General features: G+C 38.3%; 1 protein-coding gene across 1 annotated transcript; it reads right to left on the bottom strand.

Moving 5' to 3' along the window:
* Positions 1-1,344: 1,344 nt before the first annotated feature.
* On the bottom strand, positions 1,345-19,231 carry slc2a15b (solute carrier family 2 member 15b). Its single transcript, XM_034239259.1, has 12 exons — positions 18,745-19,231; positions 16,236-16,334; positions 12,345-12,505; positions 12,083-12,207; positions 10,437-10,582; positions 9,846-9,978; positions 9,449-9,636; positions 7,301-7,411; positions 6,233-6,334; positions 5,381-5,456; positions 4,104-4,231; positions 1,345-2,615 (listed from the first exon to the last, which is right to left on the bottom strand). The coding sequence occupies exons 1-12, from the start codon at positions 18,787-18,789 to the stop codon at positions 2,394-2,396; spliced, it is 1,536 nt and encodes a 511-aa protein (XP_034095150.1). The 5' UTR covers positions 18,790-19,231; the 3' UTR covers positions 1,345-2,393.
* Positions 19,232-21,379: the final 2,148 nt, after the last annotated feature.

Below are 21,379 nucleotides of genomic sequence, written 5' to 3'. Positions count from 1 at the left end.
GAAGGTCAAAAATATCAGAGATGGTCATAACCTCAAACGCAGGGCAGAATTCTTGGAAAGAAGCAGAGACTGTGTTAAAGGTCACCTATTATGCAAAATCCTCTTTTTCATGTATTTTATATATAAACATGTGTCCCCATGCGTAAAGAGATTCTCTCTCTTTTTGTCCTGATCCATTTATATAAAAACCTGTCTGAAAATGAGCTGATCAGATTTTGGCCAATTTATAATGTCATAACGATTCTTTGGCTTGTGTAACCATTAGCCAATCACCAACCAAGGTAACCCCCCCCCCCCCCCCCCAAATATCTCTCAGAGGGGGGTGGCTCCTTATTTTCATCTAAAATAACAGACAGAGAATCAGCACTTTGGAAACAGGGCTGAAACAGAGGGGATTATGGGATGCTACAATGCACGATCTGTTTGGTATTTCGAGGCCAAACACTACAGAGACATGTTTTGTATATATCTGAGACCTATAATATATTGATGAAAAACAGTGTAATAGGGGACCTTTAAGATGATGTTAAATGTACACTGTTATAGATCCATATTAGTAAGAAAGAAGTGTGTTTGTTGGTTATAGTTTAAATGTTTCTTTTTCTTATTGGTGCTATATTAATATTTAATGGCACTTGCTTTGTGTTTTCTTTTTTAAATAACCGTGGCTTGACTGAATAATTACCAAGTACAATGGATGAAACCCAGCCAAATGGATTTTCTGTAACTAGTTGTTCTCATTATCAGCTTTGAACTGAATTCAATTCAATGAGCTTCTGTTCATATCCTATCATCCTCATCAGCAGATGACTTTTGCTAAATTTGCATGGAATTGTAAATGTTGAAATGTCAATTAGTACTTATTGTTCACGTTGGAGAGTCAATGGCAGCTAGGCACACTGGGTCTGCTGATGATGATCATGCGATATGATAAATGCTCCTGATCATACCACTAAATTGACCTTCATGGGGGCGTTTATTTTCTAAACCGCTGTTTTTAAGGTCAACACGATTTTGCACATCACTTTTAAATCATGTAATAATTATTAATAAAGCTCTTAGTTACAACTGATCTGTCCAAGACAGAGTAAAGGGTGTCTTATTACTGCTTTTTAGGCAACCTCATAGGGGTTCAGTGTTTTCTAACGATACTTTCTATTAGGTCAACATTAGGAATCATTTTGGCTTTGTGGGAAGATCAGATCTGTCTGTTTATATTCTCACTTTATGTATTACATTCTATATATGGACACAATCTCTAGTTAAAGGTCGCCGAAAAAGCTAAAGTAATAAACATTTGCCCTAAAATAATTGTTTTGGTAGAGAACCGCTGCGCTACACTGCGGTGGTTGGTGAAGTAAATTACTTTATTGCATATAGATTCATTACATTCATTTCAGTTCATTCATTACATTTTTACATTTTTACATTACAGCCTTCATTTTATTTCCACCGTATTTTAAACAGAGTTCTTGTAAAACAGGCCAGTTCAAAAAGAAAAAACTAAACTTTGTTTTGATATATTGATAAGTTATAGCTCTTTAACAAGCTTTAAATATATGTGCGTATCTTTGGACAATATCAATGAAATGGCCACAATATCCAGCTCTCGTAAAATAGACAACAAATTGACAAAGTGAACAGAAGAAGAAACAAACACCAGCTCAAGTTGTTGGAGGAAACGTTCACCTTGAGCTGAACACTGTGAACACGCAGTTAAATATAACATTATATCATTCTGATGTCTTGTGACTTATTTAACAGCTGTATGAAACATTGGATACATTATATATCTTCCTTTAGTGTGTGCTGTTATTGCTGTGTCACTAAATGAACATATTTCAGTGTCAATTGAGCAACAAAGAAAGCATTCAACACTGACTGTGAACAATGAAGTGATCATGGGATGTGTTTGAACAAAGTGAAGCTAATGCGGAGATTGAAACTTCTCAGAGCACTGTGAGAAACCAACTCGGCTCCTGTAAAATGCTTTAAGATGCGGAGAAACTGATTAAAATGTCAGTGATGCTTGATTTGAAAAGCATTACCGCGTGACTTCTGTCTCACGTTATGTACAGGAGCTGCGCTTTGACAGGAGATTAACTGTTGAAACATAAATTATTGTGTGTGTGTGTGTGTGTGTGTATGTGTGTGTGTGTGTGTGTGTGTGTGTGTGTGTGTGTGTGTGTGTGTGTGTGTGTGTGTGTGTGTGTGTGTGTGTGTGTGTGTGTGTGTGTGTGTGGACATGGGTCTTTGTAGTTTTAAACTTGAAGCAGCAGATCTCGTCTTGGTCACAGAAGTTCCCCCTTTTACCTCTACTACGTTAACTTCAGTCATTACATACTAAGAAGATCATCTTTAAATGTAGGTATGTCTCCTCGCCCCTTTGATCTTTAGCTGTGAAGGCCAAGCGTTCCATAGCCGTTCATCTCAGCCATTTTGAGATACCCATTGGAGGTCAGCTCTTCTTCCAGGATGTTGTTCTTGGCGGAAAACATCTCGCTGATCTCAATAAAAGTTTTGTTCTTGGTCTCAGGAATAACGAAGATGGTGTAGAGGGCCACTCCCAAGCAGATGGAACAGAAAATCAGGTAACAGTAAGGGCCCATAGTCATCTGTAGTGGGGGGGGACACAGTGTCACAGTGAATACAAGATTACAAATGTCTAATCAAGGAAAACAAATGTTCTGGCAAGTTGCTCATTTACACATACAGTAGATTCGGAGTAACATGATCGTTCATTTGGAATCATGTTCATGTAATATTCATTCTCCTTCTATTTCCAGGGTTTTTCTTCAGGAATCTTCAGGAAATATGTCTCTTTAGCTGCTAAATGCACCCACCGCTATGTTCACCAGCTAGCGGCTAACTCATACCTTAAGTTACATATATCATACAATGTATTGCCTTGTGTATTCATAAACCTTACTGGATATATATTCTATTCTTTTCTTTTACCATGTACATTTCTCCACCTTTTACACACTAAACTGCATTTTGTTGCGCCCTGTTGAGCTAAGGGACTGCAAAGTTAGCGGATACTAATCTTCGGATTAATCACTTACATCACACATAAGTATTTGACTAGCTGCTAGCATAAGTCCAAGTGGAAAGTATGGCTTTGGAAAGCTCTGAAGCTGTTCGGTTCATTTTGTTTCTCTAAATTAAATTAAAGATGACAGATCAAACCCTTTCCACAAGACAGATCACCGTCCTCCTTACTTTGTGCCTTTTTACCAGACAAGTCTTTTACTAGACCTTAAGCCACAGCAAGGTCGCTTTTAATTAGTAATTGTATTGCTTTGTGGGGAGTCGCCTCTATTCAAACAAAACCAGACAGCCCACATCAATTGTCTTGCACTGTGAGTGAAGCCACATCAGATCCTTGGTGCAATGTCAAGATGAACTTGAGTGTTTCAATATCAACTGGACTTATTATACAACATATTAGAAATCATTACAAGATGATGATTTTACAACGAACCTTAGTGGTGAGTGATGCAGGGATGACATGTTTTTGTAGGCCGACCAAGATGTTAGCATCACAAGGGCTCCCTCGACAACATGCTAATAGGATTTTTACATTGGCTTTTAGATTATAGAAAAGAAACAAGCTCTGTGGCAAACAAACAGTTATGACATTTACAGGTTTTTTTAAGCTGGATAATCTCCACATATTAACACCGCTTTATGGTTAAGCAATACAAATCTAACGTTAGGCTTTAAAGGAACTACATGACTGTCCCAAGGCTGCGCATCACCACCGCTAAGATAAAGGCTACGTAACCACGTGCCATTAGGTCACTTGTTAACAACCAACATTTTTACTGATGTAATTATTGTTGTAGAACTTAAGCTTCTGTTAACCACATTATGGGATTTCAGACATCTAACTAAAAACATATATATGATAAAAGTATATTGACTTCCACACGGGCAATTCAACCTGAAGTGCCAGAAGGTCAACTCATTTCTGGGTTTTAGGACTCATTCCTGCACCACTTTATTTAAGACAGTTAACCCATGAGATGTGTATCACCGTGTTTTAGGGTCGTATATTTCAAAATACAAAGCCAACAGAAGAATTTAAAGTTTTTTCTGACCTCTAGGAAGGGGAAGACGAAGCCGATGGTGAAGTTGGACATCCAGTTGAGGACACCAGCCACCGTGTAGGCAGCCGGTCGGTGAGACTGCTTAAAAAGCTCTGCAGTGATCAGGAAGGGCACACCAGCTACGTAAGGAGAGAAGAAAACATATATGTTTTATGTAAAAGGACAGGTTTTGACGACATGTTCCCTGTAGTTCATCTATTGGTCTGATCTTACAAGGCATCCATGTGTAGCTATATGAATCTATTGGGTACAAATAACACCCGCATCTTCATTTATCAATTAGTTTATCAATATCCCACACAGAACTTTTTGGCAGTCATTCAAAATAAACAGAACAATGATGAAACCAATTCAATTCACATGCTATTTTATTACACTCCCTTTTTCTGTGTGTAGTTCATAATGTGTTCATTATTACTCTGTGGTCATAGATTGAAAGAGAGAAGGATTTTTTCAACTTGGAGAAAGTCCAACTCAGCGCCACAAGAAACAGAAAAGCTTAGCCAGGACTTGTGCAGGTCATTAACTTAATATGTAGAGATGTTGTCCTATCTTTAAAATGCATAATTCCTCATTGTTAAAAGTGAAAGCCATGAAGGAGAAATATGCATTAGTAAAAGCTCTAATGATGAGCTTTTCCCAACGACGTCCTCATTAACTGTTCACGATAATTGCATGGAGGAAGGTTTAATATCGTCAAACCAATAACGAGGCCGTAATTTGTCAACATCTGCGGTATGTATGGGGGGCGTCATTGTGCATGCGAGATTTCGTCTGAAAGGAAACCGTATTCATCACGGCTAGCTTATGAACAATGAGCCATTAAAAGTCTAATTGCAGCAACAGAAATCCTCGTCCGCATGCCGAGGTATGGATTTTTGTCGGTTTGACGAATGACGCTATGTAAACCAGATTTGTTCTAATTCATCATCCTCGCAGGTCCACTCAACGGGGCTCCCAAAGTTGTAAACTATTGCCTCTTAATTCACTTCACTCAACTCATCCCGTGTACAAATGGCTGTGGGAATGGATGTAGTGTGGCAGTTATGATTTCCTAATTTACAAGACTAATGAAATACAATATCTCTTCACAGTCACATGAGGAGTAGGGAGGGGTGCTGCTTTAGAAATAATATTTGGGGGCTGCTGTTGCGCGAGCTTCCAGCAGGGAGCAGTGTTATCTTACACACAGGGCAGCAGTGCAAGTATGTATGGAGTGGATTTTTTTTTAAAGAGTTCCAAGTAGAGAGAGTTACTAAAGTATTTACCTGGACCTATGCAGAAGCCAGCGATGATCCCAACAACACAGCCGACACTGATGTAGCGCATATAGGCCACCTGCGCCTGTGATTGGTCAAACACAAGTCAGGAGTCAGAGGTCAGAAGTTGTAAACATACGTAAAACAATGTATAGTTATAGTGTAATAGTTTTTCACAATTAAACATTTGACTATTTTTCTTACAACTTAAAAACAAATGAGTTCCATGATATGAACCATGTGGGGCTCCTGACATTTGTTACTTATGATCTAATAATTCAAATTGTTCACCTTTTTTAAAATTTTACAAATCATTTAAAACAATTAATCAGCGTTTTTCAAATGTGTCACATGACACACTCCTGCTCATTTGGGCTATTCTCAATTTTCTTTATTCTCTAGGTTATTTTCTTATCCCAATGTCATGTAATGTAAGCGAGACTAGACAAATCAAGTGGATATCTTCCATGATTAGCCTTTTAAGTACAAAATGCACTTTTTTATTATGATTCTTCCATTGTAGCTACAAAGGGAAACAAAAAGGGAAATTATTACTAAACAGACTTTGGTTTTGGAAGAATTACATTTGATTAGTCATTTTGGATCTTAGACTGCTGAACCCTCAAGCATATAATACACTTTATTCTAAATAGTTATATGGGCAACCCCCTTATATGGTGTTCTTACTGTATGCCAACAACAACCATAAATTAGAACCAGATCTTGGTTAAGTAAATGATTATGTAAATGTTGTTATGCCCTTAGCGCCATCTAAAACAATGCACTGTATGCTCTAAGCTTCAATCTGCAAGGTGCTGTTAATATATTCTTTGCTTAGCACAGGATCAGATGACAGATGACCTGGAAGAGGACAGACAATGTGATCCCAGCACAGCAGATACCCATGAAGAGGAAGCCGCCAATGATGAGAGGCCTTCTGCCCACACGCTCGATAGTGAAACACTGCAAACAGACACAGAGGAGAAAACGGTTGTGATTGGCTGAATATTTACCTATGTTTCCATAAAACACAAGGCATCTATGATTAGCCGTTTAGCTAATCTGGCACATTACATTGCATTAATGTTAAATAATGTTAAAAGTAAGTAAAGGTAGAGTTCTGAAGATAAAAGTCAATGATTTGTGCTTTCGCAGTTTTTTCTGTTATCAATTAGTTTAATTGTCCGGGTGAGTATATTGACCAGTATCAACAGACCTATTCCAGCAGATATTTATTTGTTTTTAATGATTTCACTACAACTACGCTTTTACGGCTGTAAAAGATGTCTATAAAATAATCTAGTTTGCAAAACGATGCCCTAAATGGACCTTTGTACAGTGAACAGAAGAAGAAAAGAAATCCCACAGGTGCAATTGTGTGACAAATTAAAAATGTTCGTAGGACAAATTATCAAATGACTAACAACAAATGATTAGAACTAAAATGAACACTTATAATCTGATTGGTTAATCTCCCAAATACTTTTTTCAATTTGGCAATTAACTTTCAATCTATGAAATTAAATTAAAATACCGTCTTCAACTACAAACTACAAGAGCAAATAAAAAATGTGCAATTTGTTTAATGTTTTTACAAAAATGTAATTTTAATTGAGCTGCTTAAGCTAATAAACAGTATTCAGCCGGCCATCAATGACTGTTACCATTATGAACAAGTCAATATTTTGGATAAATCAATTTTCCTTTAGGTGATTATTTGATTAACTGTCAAGTCTATAAATACACTCATCAGAAGATCACAGAGCCAGGGTGAGGTGGCACGGCTTGTTATGCTAGATATTTACTAAAGAAAGGTATAAAATGGAGTGACAAATCCCAACAATGGATCCACTATATAAACACCAAACAAGATAGTATTATATAATATGTCATCTTTATGGTGTTTGAAGTGTGGTAATGTCTACTCACCCCCAGCATCCCAGAGATGACCTCAATGGCACCAGTTCCCACAGTCACGTACGGAATATTAAGATCAGGGATTCCTGCGTCCCTAAATATGTCATTTGTATAGAACCAAATCTGAAAATTGAAAGTGAAAAGAAGTCAATGACACAATAAATAGGTAGGACCAACCCTTGATACCCACCCAGACAGATGCTATGAAACTTTTTTTTAAAGAAAAGCCAAAAAGTCGCTATGTTTATTTGCTGTGTCCACGTGATTCATCATCGTGATCATTATCATCACACCGACCATCACTCATGCATTTGAGATACAGCGTTTCATCAGCATGGACGTCTGACAACTGCTCCCTCTGAAATTAATTTGTGTGTTCTCATTAATCACACTTTGCTGATGCTACATCCATCATTGATGAGGTGTGGACAAGATCCTGATTGGTGCGGTTAAATGCTGTCTTGTTGATTTAGTAACTGTACATATGCTTTTTTATCACCATTGCAGCTTTGAAGTTCTCATACACATAACTGTATTAAATCAGAAAACATACATGAACTGGAGGAAATCAAGTTAGAGCAGTTGGACCAGTTACATTGTTTTAAACACAAGAATTGTCTATATTCATTTTAAATCGAACGTAACAACCAAAATCATGTGTGTTCTCTATTAGATCACATACGCTGCAATACTGAACATGTAAGACTGGCCACTCGATAGACTCAAAGAATTGTTTATATCTATGCTAAATCAATCATCTTCTTTTCTTCCAGTAGTCTTCTTCATCGATCTGTCCAAACTCATCGCCCACATTAGCAGAGCAGCGCTGGCATGTTTCCCTCTGAGACTTCCTCCTGCTCTTCCAGGGCCAGACCCAAGGTGTTCCTGGGTCAGCTGTCTGGTGTAGTCCCTCTGGTGCATCTGGTTGTTCAAGGTCTTCTTCCACAATTACACAGCCAGAGGGAGGCACCTTAGGAGAACTCTGCACCTGTCTCAACCGGCTAATTTGAATCCTCTAAGGTGAGGTCTTCCTCAATCGTTTAGCTCCTCGTCCTGTTTGAGAGTGAGCTTTTTAAAATTGGGTAGAAATTAGTTCTTTAGGTCACTACTGTGGTCATATGCAGAAAGAAGATTGACCTTTACATCCAGAGTCTTACAGTGTGGGGCCTCTTTCTGTTAGGTGTTGCGCTCGTCTACCGATCACAAGGTTAGGGGTTCAATACCAGCCCCTGCAGTTAATGGTCTATGTGTCTATGGGCAAGATTCTTAACCACAAATTGCTCCCAATCGCCAATGGTGTGCAAATGTGTGGGAATGTTAGGTCCTTGAGCGGCTGGCACCTTGAATAGCATCCCGTAACTCTGAATGAACCGCTGGGTGGTGTTTTGTAATATGTAAAAGTTATTTAAGGGATCTATTCATTTATTGTGGTTGCCATTTTTCCTTTTCTCCCATTTTTTTATTCATTTTTAATAATAAAATATATGTATTTATTGTTTCATTGTCTAGATGTTGTTGAAATATTCCGTCCATGGTCGAGTTGTTCCAGATCTGCAGATCTCCATAACAACTCCACAAAGTCAGTGTATGTCTTGTAAAAGAACCAGATTTGATCATAAATAAAATTATAAATGTCCAAGATCTTCAGTCTACAAGAACATGTTCATTCACTTAGCATTGTCTGTCGCTGGTTTATTTCATGCAGCGTTTGGACACATGAATTCTGGATGTTTCAATCCTCCAGTGTTCCTGGGACAGTTGGACACAGAGGGGGGGTACCCCTGCTGGGAAATGGTACTAGCATGTGCGCCAGCATGCATCAAGCCTCCATCCACATGGAGCAATGAGTGCAAAGATGTGTCTGACTTGGTGTGCAGACGGGCAGACCTTCTAATGTGGGGTAGCGCTAACATAGAGGACCAGGAGATAATGAGGCGTGGTCCTGTTACCCCCTGCTTAGTCGCTCAGTGGCTGCATGTGGGTCTGTGATGTATGGGTCTGTGATGTATGGACAGGAGGAGGTGCAGATGGGTGGAGCACAGCTGGGAACTGTGGCAATATGAGCTCTCACGCTCATATAATAACGCTCAGTGCCTTTGCACATTCAAATTGTGAGGACACACAAATACAGACGGAGCACACAACGCTTTTCACGCTTACCGCATCGATGCCAGACAGCTGCATGCCGATGTTCAGCACCATGATGGTGATGACCTGCCAGCGAACACAACGGTCCCTAAGCAGGCCCCAAACGGAGATGGTGTGGATAGAGGACAGAGAGCGCTGCTCCTCCTGCATCTCATCCACCTCCGCCTGGATGTTTCCTTTAGGGCGGTACCACTTCAGAGCTACAGGACAGAGAAGAGAGATTTTACCAGAAGAACAAAAACATCACTGACAACAAATTCAAGAGGAAACAGTAACAGGTTCACGGGAACTTCATTTTTGACAAACAAGAAATGTAGTTTTTTTTAAATCATGACACAGTCTTTACTCCATACAATCAAATATAAACAAACTATTTTAGAAGAATAAAATAAAAAATCTAGTTTCGAACCTTGTATGGTGGCATGAATATTTCCCTTCTCTATCAACAGGTATCGTGGACTCTCTGGAAACCATGGCAACAGCATCAGTTGGATCATGGTGGGGAACACTATGAGGGACAGGAGCAGAGGCCAGTGCTCTTCCTGTGTGGGGAAACAAAAAACATGTCACCTTACTTAATGCAGCAATCTGAATTTTGTTTATCACCCAATTATATTTTCTACTGGACATGTCGTACAAATGATTGGCATCTAATTATAGAGTAACAGCTTGTTCATATATTAACTAAAAAAGTGAGTTTCAATCTCAGGTCTTTCAATCTGAGGGAAATAAGGCATGTGATGTGTATTTCTTATGCAATATCAAGACAAGATGGATAGAGAATAGAAGACAGGACTAGCAGTACTTGAGTAATTCAGTACTTTGACAACAATTGCTGGATAGATAAAAAAGTATGCTGTTCCCACTGGTACACCATTAATCCAGAGAGTGGAGAAGATAGTAACAAATAGAAAGAAAACAAACTTCAGACATTTGAAGTGTTTCCAGCAGTAAACAGTGACATAACACCTGTGTGGCGTTTAAAGGCTAAGATGTATACCTTTCCCAGCAGTTCATGGAGTCCCAGGAACTGAGCGATGAAGACTCCCAGACAGATGTGGATGCTGGGAACGAGGCCCAGGAAGCCTCGCAGGCTCTTGGGGGCAATCTCACCGAGGTACATCGGCACCACACTTAGGCAAATACCTGTGGTAAAAAAACACGTATTAGGAACATTCAAATATATTTTCTGCATAAAAGAAAATGGTTTGCTTAGTCATATGATGAAATGTTCTACCATCAGTGAACATTTAACCCTCCGGTATCATTCGATTGGACTACGCAAATGTCCAAGACTGTGTTAAAAAAAAAAAAAGCCGACCCCCCATTCCATTCATTATATGGAAAATAACTGCCTTTTTGTGCATGTTTTTCATAGAAAACGCAAATTCATGTTTTCAAACTGGCAGTTAAAGGGTTAAAATCCTGAACATAAGTTAACATTTGGTATTTTTGATCAGGACTGAAGTTGATTGAAAGATTTAACCCCAAAAAGTTAAAAAAAATATTAATCTGTTGTCATTTTAGAGCAGATTTTGGAAGTGGACATTTTTGTCCCGAATGACTAATTTGTAACTTTTTTGTTCAATCTGATTTTGTGCAAAAACTAATTATGCAAAAAAATCCATTTTGTTGCTAATCTTCGACATATCCAAGACTGTTATAAAAAAAAAAGAGCCAGTCCCCAGATATGTATTTTTTGGAAAATAACTAATTTTCTCTGTTTTCATCATGAAAAAAACCATCGGTTTCATGTATTCAAAATGGCATTTAAAGGGTTAAAATCCTTTCTATTATTTTCTATAAGGGCGGAAGTTGCTTTAAAGATTGAACCCAAAAAAGTTGTGAAAAAAACCTTTTAATATAATGTTTTTATCAAAGCATTTTGCAGTGGACATTTTTGTCTCGAATGACTAATTTGCGTAGTCGATTTGTTACACAGTGAATTAAAGACCGATTTCAAAAATTGAAATTCCAAAATAGATCGAGAAAATAGCCTTGTTACAAAAAATCAGGCCATTTGCACCAACACAACCAAAGTTATTTCAAAATGAAAAGTGAAAAATGACCCATATGGACAAAAACGTCCACAGTGATACCGGAGGGTTAAAGAAATTATCAGACATTAGATGCCTGTCTCCAACAAGATAAAGTGTATTTGTCCATGAAAATACAGGGCACGGATTAAATTACTTTCTTGATTTAACTGGACTATCCCTTAAAAAGTCTGGTATGTTGTATTACATATTTAGTAATGTGTACATTCACCGTACTAAACCAAAACCTTACTTTAAAACTTTTTTCCAAGTACAATTTTGTATGGCAAGCTTAATATTCAGTAGTTGAATAAAAAAACACTAACACATGTTTTTTTAAATACTTGTACTACTCAAGTACAAGATCTGAAGTATTTCTCCCACCTCTGTCTATGATACAGTTGTTGTTTAGGTAAAGGACCTGACCTTCTTCAACACTGCCAGAGGCACTAGTGCATGAGTAAATCTCAAACGTAAACTACTTTATGACACATTAAGTTAACACACAAAGCAAGTGATGGATTTACAAGGGTGCTCTGGAATAAACATCACAAAAGGTTAGGTAATTAGTGTAAACAATGTTGTGCTTTCATTTGAATAATCAACCTACCTGAGTGTACTCCTGTGATGAATCGTCCCAAAATGACCATCGCAGGCATCCGGCAGCTTCTGCTGAAGCCCATAAGAGCTCCTCCTATAAACACCAGCACAGTCGCTCTCACCAGCGTCCCTTTCCTGTTCGGACACACAGTCATCCCCCTTTACTTAATGCACTCACAGAAAAAGATGTTTAAAACTGTTGATTGTATATAACAAAGAGATACATGCCTTTAGTATGTGTTACACCCCAAAAATAATCCACACACACTTACCTTCCAAATTTGGTTACGAGTTTGCCCACCAGCAGGGCCCCCGTCATCCCACCGATAGCGAAGATGGACACGGTGACGGAGTACAGGATGGTGAGGTGCCTCTCATCGGGAATCCAGTTGTAACTTTCTGTCAGCGTCTCATTGTAGAAGTTTTTGATGTACTACCGGAAGAAAGAATGAATGTCGTTCATTTGACACTGTCTAGCAGGGGAAACCATAAAACAATTCGTTACCGTGTGGAGTTTCAAGATATGTCCCAAATATTATATCGTGTTTTTCCACTATATGACATTGTTCTATTACAAAAGGCAAACATTTCCTTGCGAGATTGTATGTGAATACTCTTAAAAAGAACATGGAGCCTAAAAATGGTGGCCATAACATTTGACATCTCACATGAGGAACTATTTGCCACGGTTCCAAATGTCAATATTGGTCTTGCTTTTTCAAAAGTGTTAGGTGCAATGGGATGAATAGATGTTTTGAAACAGTGTGAGGGGCAGCCATATTGAGTCTAAAGAAGCTCATCAAGCCCCCACAGTCAGATTTAAATCAGATCAGATTGAACTGCATGCTTGATAAAACGACAGCGGTAGTTTCTTCGGTTTGACAAACATTTACTGCGAGAGCCAACAAGATCCGTCAGATTCCATTCAGGTTTATCTGACAGTGAAGACTCCGCAGAGATCAGGCTGTCCTGGAGAACCCATTACATTTAATCCAATTCATCTCAAGAGACACAATTCAGTCACTCTGTGCGAAAAGAAACATCAGAAAACAGGAGACGGAAAAAGTTCATTTGAATTTGTGTGAGTAGTTTTAGTACTTACACTGTTCAACAGATTAAAAGACAAATTATTTAGTTTATTAAAATAGTGAAGCGTGATCATTTAAAGGAATGGATGACGCTGTGGGGGCTCAGTAATGAAAGGAGGGGATTGGTCAATTTGTCATGAAACTCTGGACAACGTGCGTCCAATTTGTCCCAAGAATGTCTCCAACACATGCAGGGAACTTTATAAAGTGGCAGTCTGTGTACAGTGCTAGAAGACAACTAATGTTTTCAGTTGCACCAGCCTGGTGCTGATTGAGCAAGAATTAATTGAGGTAACGGACAGATCTCACGTGTGTAATCAACATACCTGCTGTTCGGAAGGAAAGGCCTTCATACAACATGGAGGCAGTTGTGGATGACAGATGCTGGTAATAATCACACATGAATCTTTACTCAGCCTTGTTGGCCTTATTGCCAAATACTTCTCCCGTTCGTTAGATGATGAGCTGGATAAGGTTTTGGCTTTTAGGTATTGTTATTTTTGTCTGTTTGTCAGCAGTGTAAAGAGGAAAAACAACCGGCCTATTTTTTATGAAACTTTGTGGAAGGTTGTAGCATTGGTCAAGAAAAAATAAAAACCGCATTTTGAAACAGATCGGAATTACGGGTGGACACAAACTTTGTTTTTCACTTATGGAAATGGCCTTGGGGGCAGTCTATGCTCTTTAAATGCCCTTCTAGTTCTATCATATCCTGCCGTATTGACAGGCCAAATGATATTTGAGCATCACAGCAATCCTTGGTTCATAATATTACATTAGTATAACCCGAAGTACATATTCTCAGGTTTAATTTGATAAAAAATGATTTGTCTAGCTAATAAAGCACTGAATGGTCTGGCACCATCCTATCTAAAAAATCCCCTATTGCACCACTAGGGCATTATGATCCCAGAGTGCAGGTTTGTTGGTGGTTCCTCGGGTCTGCAAAAGTAGATACTGAACGTACCGAATTCCCATTCTTTGGAACCAGCTTCCTGTTTTGATTAGTAAGGAATACAGCTAAAGAGCTAAAGACCTTCCTTTTGAATAAAGCCTCATGTTTGAGCTGGTTTCAGTCTTCCCCAGAACGTCCTCCTGGGTCCTACATTTTATTGTATTTTTCTCTTATTCTATTTAATTGAATTTTACTCTATTTCATTTCTATTTCACATTTTATCATGTCATTTGTATTGTATTTTTGTAATTTCCTTATGTCTTTTTATATAATTATTTTCTGATATTTGAAGCCAACTAAATGGGTTTTGTGACACTCAGCTATATATTGTAAATACAATCTGATTTTGATTCTGTCACTTGAAATCTCACAGCAGGAGCCCCTTTGTTTTCGGTTCTGCCCTGTTCACTAGTTGCATGTGTTAACATGTCATTTTCCAGTACATTCAAAGGGAAATTAGTTTGAATCTCATGTTACATGACTCAAAGTAAAAATATCACAATAGCTGAAGGGCACATGATCACATGGCAAGTCAGCAAAATACCCTTAAGGCGTGGGAAAGGGAGAAGAAAATGGTGGGAAATGGGTGCAACCCTGCAATGTAAGAACCCTTTAGTTAACACTGTAGATACCTTTTTGTAAGTAATTCAGAGTCAGAACACAGTAAGTGATCATAATTCCAGGAAAAGAAAATTCACATTTAATCATCTGACTATTCCTGAACGTCAGAAACTCCTTTGCTTCAAGCTGAGCCTCAAGTGAAATGTATTAAAGTTTGTGGTCAAGCCAAAACAGAAACTAAGAAAGTTATTATGCTGTGACTTTCTTGATGCTTAGCTCACACAGATTCCATGCCAAAATGTTTTTATTTAAAGGCAAACACATTTCATTTGATAAAATAAGACCTCTATGCTGCAGCAAGTCTGCTCAAAATACAGAGTGGAGGAAGTCAGAAACTACTTTTCTGATAATGTCATACTATTAAGACATACAAACCCAGGTAGTTAGTTCTTTAGGTATCCTGGAAAAACCTCTTTCAACCATTTCCTCTCAGCTCAATGTCAACTGATCTCCCTGCCCCACCAAGTTATATTTGGAGCACACTGGAGTAACTAATGTCAGATGACACACAGCGGTGAATCCTACAACACTGAAGTCACATGGAGCATGGTCAAATGTTTAACCTCACATCGGTAGCAATTTGGGAAATGTGTGACTATGAGCACTTATCTCCAATCTAACAAAGTAAATGCTGCTTCATTCAAGTTTGGTAAAATATTCATGTTAAAAAATGAGAGGTTGGAACAATGGAGAGCCGTAAGCAAGGGGTCGGATCTACACAGGATTATCACCCAAATGTATGGTTCCCCTCACCCTAATGGAACGTTTCAACTCCTTGTTCAGCTGTTAACAACTGATTTGGTTTACACTCAAAGCTTTGCCGGTATTTGAAGTTCAAAAAGCTCTAAAAACCCACTGTAGTCTAAACGTTCATAGCATTTAGTGGCTAATGAGACAGATGTCATCCCGTAGAGACTGGTGGAGACCAAAAAGAATAGAAAAAGAAAGAAAACATTTGACTTAATCAGAAGGTGGATACAAACAGGGCTCTAAATGAATGTGACTCTTAACCTGTTTTTTTTTTCAATATTCAACTGCTTGTTAAAGGCCTCGCCATATTGATGGAAATGGTGTTCGTCATGTGCTGATATGCTGGAGTTCCATGCATCTCCTTCATAGGAAAATAGCCCTGACTGGTAGTAAGAAATGTGGCACTGAAGCTCACATGCTTCAATGTGATGAGGGGGGGACAGGAATGGTTCCCAGCCTAGTCACTACACCACGGCAAAATCACAATTCGAAGTGCAGAAGGTGGATATAAACGGCAGGACATCAATGACACAGTGAGGCTCTCAGCCGCCTCTCCATTTGATACACACCCACATGACTTCACATGACAATAAAATGCAATCTTATCTTTGCTGTCTCCATTAACATCTAAAAGTAATCCGTAACATAGATAAAGATTGAGTCTCCAAGATTCAGTCTGGAAACATTTGGGGTAAAAACTATTTGAATACTCAGGTGGATGATGACTGACAATGGAAGTGATGGCTAACCTGTGCTGGTGAGTTGACGACCGCCAAGTTGAAGCCATAGAGCATGGAGCTGCCGAACGAGGCCAGGAAAGCCACCGCCAGCAGAGACTTTGTGAGATGCTGAGGATGGAAAGATAAAACAAGTCAGATGCCAACAAAAGTTACATAGTAAACTATCTCAGTAGTGAAGTATTAACACGACTTAGGTATTAGCGAAAATGTTTGTCTTTGATGGGTGTTTTTGTTAAAACGTGACTCCAACTTTTGATTTTCCCATAATGGACAAAGAGAGTATTAGCCATATTCAATGTAGCCTTCATGTCAGAATAAAAAGCTTTACAGTCCATATTTGTAAATGTCTATGTAGTATGACATAGAGTATGTGTGTTTAGGCAAGGCAAGGCAAGTTTATTTATATAGCACCTACACAAGGCAATTCAAAGTACTTTACAAAAAACGAAAGACATTAAGAAAATGGCATTTAAAATCAGTCATTAATTAAAAAAGAAAAGATAATAAAATAAACATTAAAAGAAAAAATACATGGATAAAAGTTACAGTGCAGTTTAAGATGTGAATAGTTCAATTAAAAGCAGCGGCAAAAAGAAAAGTCTTTAGTCTGGTTTAGTATAAATAATAACTGTTGTTGTTAATTTTGGTGTATTTTAGATCATTAACGATACTGTAGCTTGTGCATTTTCTTAGATAAGATGGAACTTTATTTATCCCCTTGGGCAAATTCAGGCGTTAATAGCAGCAACAGTGTCAGAATGAAAAACAGGATTCACACAGGGTGAAAATTAAGATAAAATAGAATACAAATTAAATTAATAATACAGCAAAATTAAAGTGATAAAGTATTGTAATAGTCTCTGCTGTGTACTTAAACATATGTCATGCACGTTGGGTCTATTCTCCGGCATTATTATTATTGTATGTTGCATGTGTGATCTTAGGACTTTGGGTGGGGCAAAGCTGAAACGGCTCCTAGTGGAACCTGGTGGATTCAGAAGAAGTAAACCTACCTGTCGTTCAATGGACAGCTTCCCCCCCCCCCCCCCCCCCATCTATGTATATACTCGCATTTTAGACTCTGTTACTAACTGTATATCTGTAGACTTGGTATGTCTTAAATGTCCGGTTAGGATGTATTAGAACGAAATCTAAAATGAAAATTGTAAATAAGCAATCTGTATGTAAAAAACCACCTGTATGTAAATTGTAAATAAGCCATCTGTATGTCAAATATGTCTTATATGTCTTAAATGATATGATGAATTGGAAATGGGGGACCCTGATGTAAACAAGACGAAAGTCTTTCTCTGGTCTGCATCCCCTTAACAATTGTATGTTTTGAGCTGTACTGTACTGTACCCAATATACAAGCTGTTAATACACTTTTCAATCAATCAATCAATCAAAACAAACACACGGATACAGGACACATTCAAAACGTTTACCTATGGGAGAGACACTTTGAATTAGAACTGGTTTGTAGGAAAAATAGGTTTTATGAAGCTACAACATTTCTCAGGTAGCTAAACTTGTGTAGCAGTCTGAGAAAAGAGGACAACTTAAGCGTTGTGTTGCATATTAATAACATCAGCCTGGTAGAGTACTTGTGTGGATAACGCCAAAGTCACATGAGCCCCTACTCCGTCTTTAAAGAGGGAGGGGGCGGTCTACTGTATTTTCATTAGGAGCGGGTTGCAGCTACTCTCTTGGCCGCCATCCAAAATTCCAGCAAACAAAGCTTAGCTGACCTCTTAGAAGGTCAACAGGATTATAACGTTCTTTTGAGTATCTATACCTCAGGTTGGAGAAAATTACACCACACAGTAAGTCCACCCTCCAACCACTCTGTTAAGTTTATATAATACTAAATAAAATCAGGGTTTATTCAACCCCACTATTCTTTTATATCAGCGAGCCCAAAAGGAATCTGCTAATGTGTAAGATGTTAGTACAAGGAGCAGACTGAGGAGGCTCTCTGCTCTGTGACTGAACAATAACAGCATAGATGCCTTCAAGAAACCTAATTTAGCCGCTTAATAGACTGAAGGATGGAGTCAGACGACTACACGTGAAAATAGTTTACTGGAGACCATGCTGCCCAGTCTGCACTTAATTTAGGTTGATTATCTGTCGGATGTGCAGCTCTTCACATGTTGCAGTTTAGTCAAAGCAAATATTTGACTAGTCTTTGCTGGGATTTTCTTAGTTTGATTTATGATTGATTTTAAAGAAATTAAAGCCTGTTTTAGATCATTTTATAGTGAAATCGAAATTGTAGCAGCTGATGATCCTTATACAAATCTGGATATTTGTATAAACATACAGTATTTCCATTTATAGGCCACATAAACATGTCTGTGTTGACAGTATGAAGAGCTGATGGTTAAAAACGTCAAATCCAAATCAGGAAAATCTCACAAAATAATCCAAATACTGTATAATGCAACAGAAAAATATGATATTTGACTACATGTCAATCAACCCTCCATAATAAAAGTCACATTTGAACACTCACCGTGCCGTGTTTTCCATCGCTTTCCAGAAGTATTTCGTCCGCCATTTAAATCATCTATAATTACTCCCCTTGTGTGCTCTGCTCGTTTTTAGATTAGAAATAATCTGATGCGCACAACTTTGTCCAACTCTTCACTCCCCAATTTGTAGTTTTCAGACATGCTCCTGGGACCAGAGGAGGCGTGTCGTGTTGATGGGCGGAATTAAAAACAGCCTGTCAAACTCCGGATCTCCAATCCTCGCAGTGCAGCGCATCGAAGAGCAGGCCCACCCCAGGCGTGAGGTCTTTTTCCCCGGTCCATCAGCGATCACATGAGCCAAGTGGCTTCATCCTGCGTCCCAAAGCGCGCACAGTTGTTATTACACAGCCTATGACTAACGTGACTAACATGGGCGTGTTCAGGATTAGTACACAATAGGGGCCTGGCTCAGAACAAGTATAAGTGTTGGAATCCCCCCTTCCGGGTGAAGGTGCCCAACACAATACAGATTTAAGGCGAGACACCCCAGGTGAATAGGGTAGTTTTTTTTAACTTAAAGGTATCAGCTAGAGATTTCTCCAGTTAATTACTTACAAAAATGCAATTGTTTTTTGTATTACACGTTTTCTGAAATAGCATGTTTAAATATGCAAATGTCCCATTATCTCATTAAATATGCACATATTTTAACACATTTCAGGAATCGAAATCTGAACTTTGGATAAAGCCAGGTTCAAAATTCTTGTTTCATTTTGTAGTCATATTAGTATCTAAAGCTTTTACAGAAGGGATATTGGATATCTCTTTTTATCACTCCATAAATCAGAAAATACTGTCAACAGCCCTAAAATATCAATTTTCGCCATGTTTCTAGGTATACAATGTTGTATAATTCAGGCTATGAATGATATATGAACAAACCCTTCAGTAAAAGCCTTCATAATATTGATAGGAATATAACTGGAAGGTTTGGTGTATCTACGTGCTACTGAAGTTGAAATTTCGAACTCAGAGTAGGAGAAAAAACTCATTTTGAGAAAACGACCTTTAAAGATTTCAGTGAGGCGCTAGCTAAACCCTCCTGTTCTTTGGATGACAGCTTGTGCATCGACGCACTCCGTGAAGGCAGCGCCATATAGATAGAAGAGTTATGACAACGGAAGTCCAAAAACGGTTATCGTCACGTGGTTCATGTAGACGAGGATTGTTCCCCGGAAGTTCATGGCGGGCAATGTAAATGCATTGATAACAGAAGATAGAACTACGATTTTTGGTCATTATTAGTGAATAAAGGTTTTGATTTGCAATATTTATACAACAAATCGATATGTGTATGTATTTACATCAATATGTTTTTAAAAATAAAATAGAATTTGCTAATGTTAAGTGATAATATTAGGATTAGTGTGAACAACACACAGAGTTGAGACTCAGGGTGCAGGGTGAGGGTCTCAGTGCAGGTATTCAGGCTCCATTGAATCCCCCTCTGGTTCTTGTGCTGAAAGAGGGATAAACAGACAGGAGAAAGGGTTATACACACCTATATAGCACACATATAGCACACCTATTGGATGGGAAATTGCCTTGGGGAGATAAGGTGTGGTATTTGTTCCCAACTGAAGTTATGGAACTTTATTATTTGTGAGTTTAACAAAGTATGACAAATGGCATCAGTAACAGATGTGATATGAATTTCTATAAAGTCGTCTCACATTCTTGGTCATATTTTATATACAGTATGTAATGAGTATAACATGTCCAGTAAGTATAAAGTGTTTCCTAATACTGTGTATTCAACCACTATGGAATATGTATGTGGGCAGACAAAACTGAGTTGTGCTGTGTGTGAAGTAACCTCAAGTCACTCCGCAGGCACATTTTGATGCAGACCAGTTTGTCAAGACAAAAAAGGGCAAGACTAGGCTGAGAGCAGAGGCTATACCCACCATCTTCGTGCATCGCCCTGTGGTCAAAAAGAGAAGGGCCCCTGCACCACGATCAGTGGCGTTTTTATATGTACAAAAGTGGTGGGGCACAAAAAACGTAGATGTCTATAAGCCTCTGCAGTGAGGTTCATGGCTGGTGAGGCACTGGCACTGACTCTTCAGGTTTACAAATATTATATTTTGACCTAAATCAAAATATAATATTATTTTCAAAATCTTTTTTTGTCTGATGCTTCAATTAATTTTAAACAGACAGTTCAACAAAGGGATACCCAAAAAATGTAATTTTATCATTTAAATATTGAATTGTTCTCTCTTAGTAAGATCCCATTTTCAATACAATTGCAGTCTTACCTTGACTTGAAGATGAAGTCCATTTGCCTATCCCTCTGGACAAAAATCTCTATTACTTTTTTGTAAAAGTCCTCCTTATGTTCTTGTAGTTTCAAAAGTCTATCATAAATCTAATCTAATCAATAGATTTATGATTAGAAAATTATAAAAGTAGGGTAGACATGTGGATATTATCCGGCTGAACAAAACGTGCATTTATCTAACAGGTTTGTTTCCCACAGACCTTATTTGGAGCTATTTTCTAAAATCCCATGGAGAAATATCATTGCTTTTTTGTCGAGGGAAGCCATGCGCAGTTTACTTGCGGGTTTTAGGATGCGTCACTCACTGCAGCTCTCTCGTCTCCTCTTCACAC

The sequence above is a fragment of the Gymnodraco acuticeps genome, unplaced genomic scaffold, assembly GCF_902827175.1.
Source record: "Gymnodraco acuticeps unplaced genomic scaffold, fGymAcu1.1, whole genome shotgun sequence".
Classification (NCBI taxonomy): Eukaryota; Metazoa; Chordata; class Actinopteri; order Perciformes; family Bathydraconidae; genus Gymnodraco; species Gymnodraco acuticeps.
The sequence above is the reverse complement of the archived record's forward strand: the minus strand, read 5'-3'. Positions and strand labels throughout refer to the sequence as shown.

Bases quoted from the DNA above. Each gene is read 5' to 3' on its own strand.
- slc2a15b (XM_034239259.1), bottom strand. From the start codon at position 18,789: ATGGCGGACGAAATACTTCTGGAAAGCGATGGAAAACACGGCACG. The intron at 12,208-12,344 runs GTAAGTGTGTGT...GTGTCCGAACAG, and splicing joins CTCGTAACCAAATTTGGAAG to GAAAGGGACGCTGGTGAGAG. The intron at 9,637-9,845 runs GTTCGAAACTAG...TCTGTCCTGTAG, and splicing joins TATTCATGCCACCATACAAG to CTCTGAAGTGGTACCGCCCT.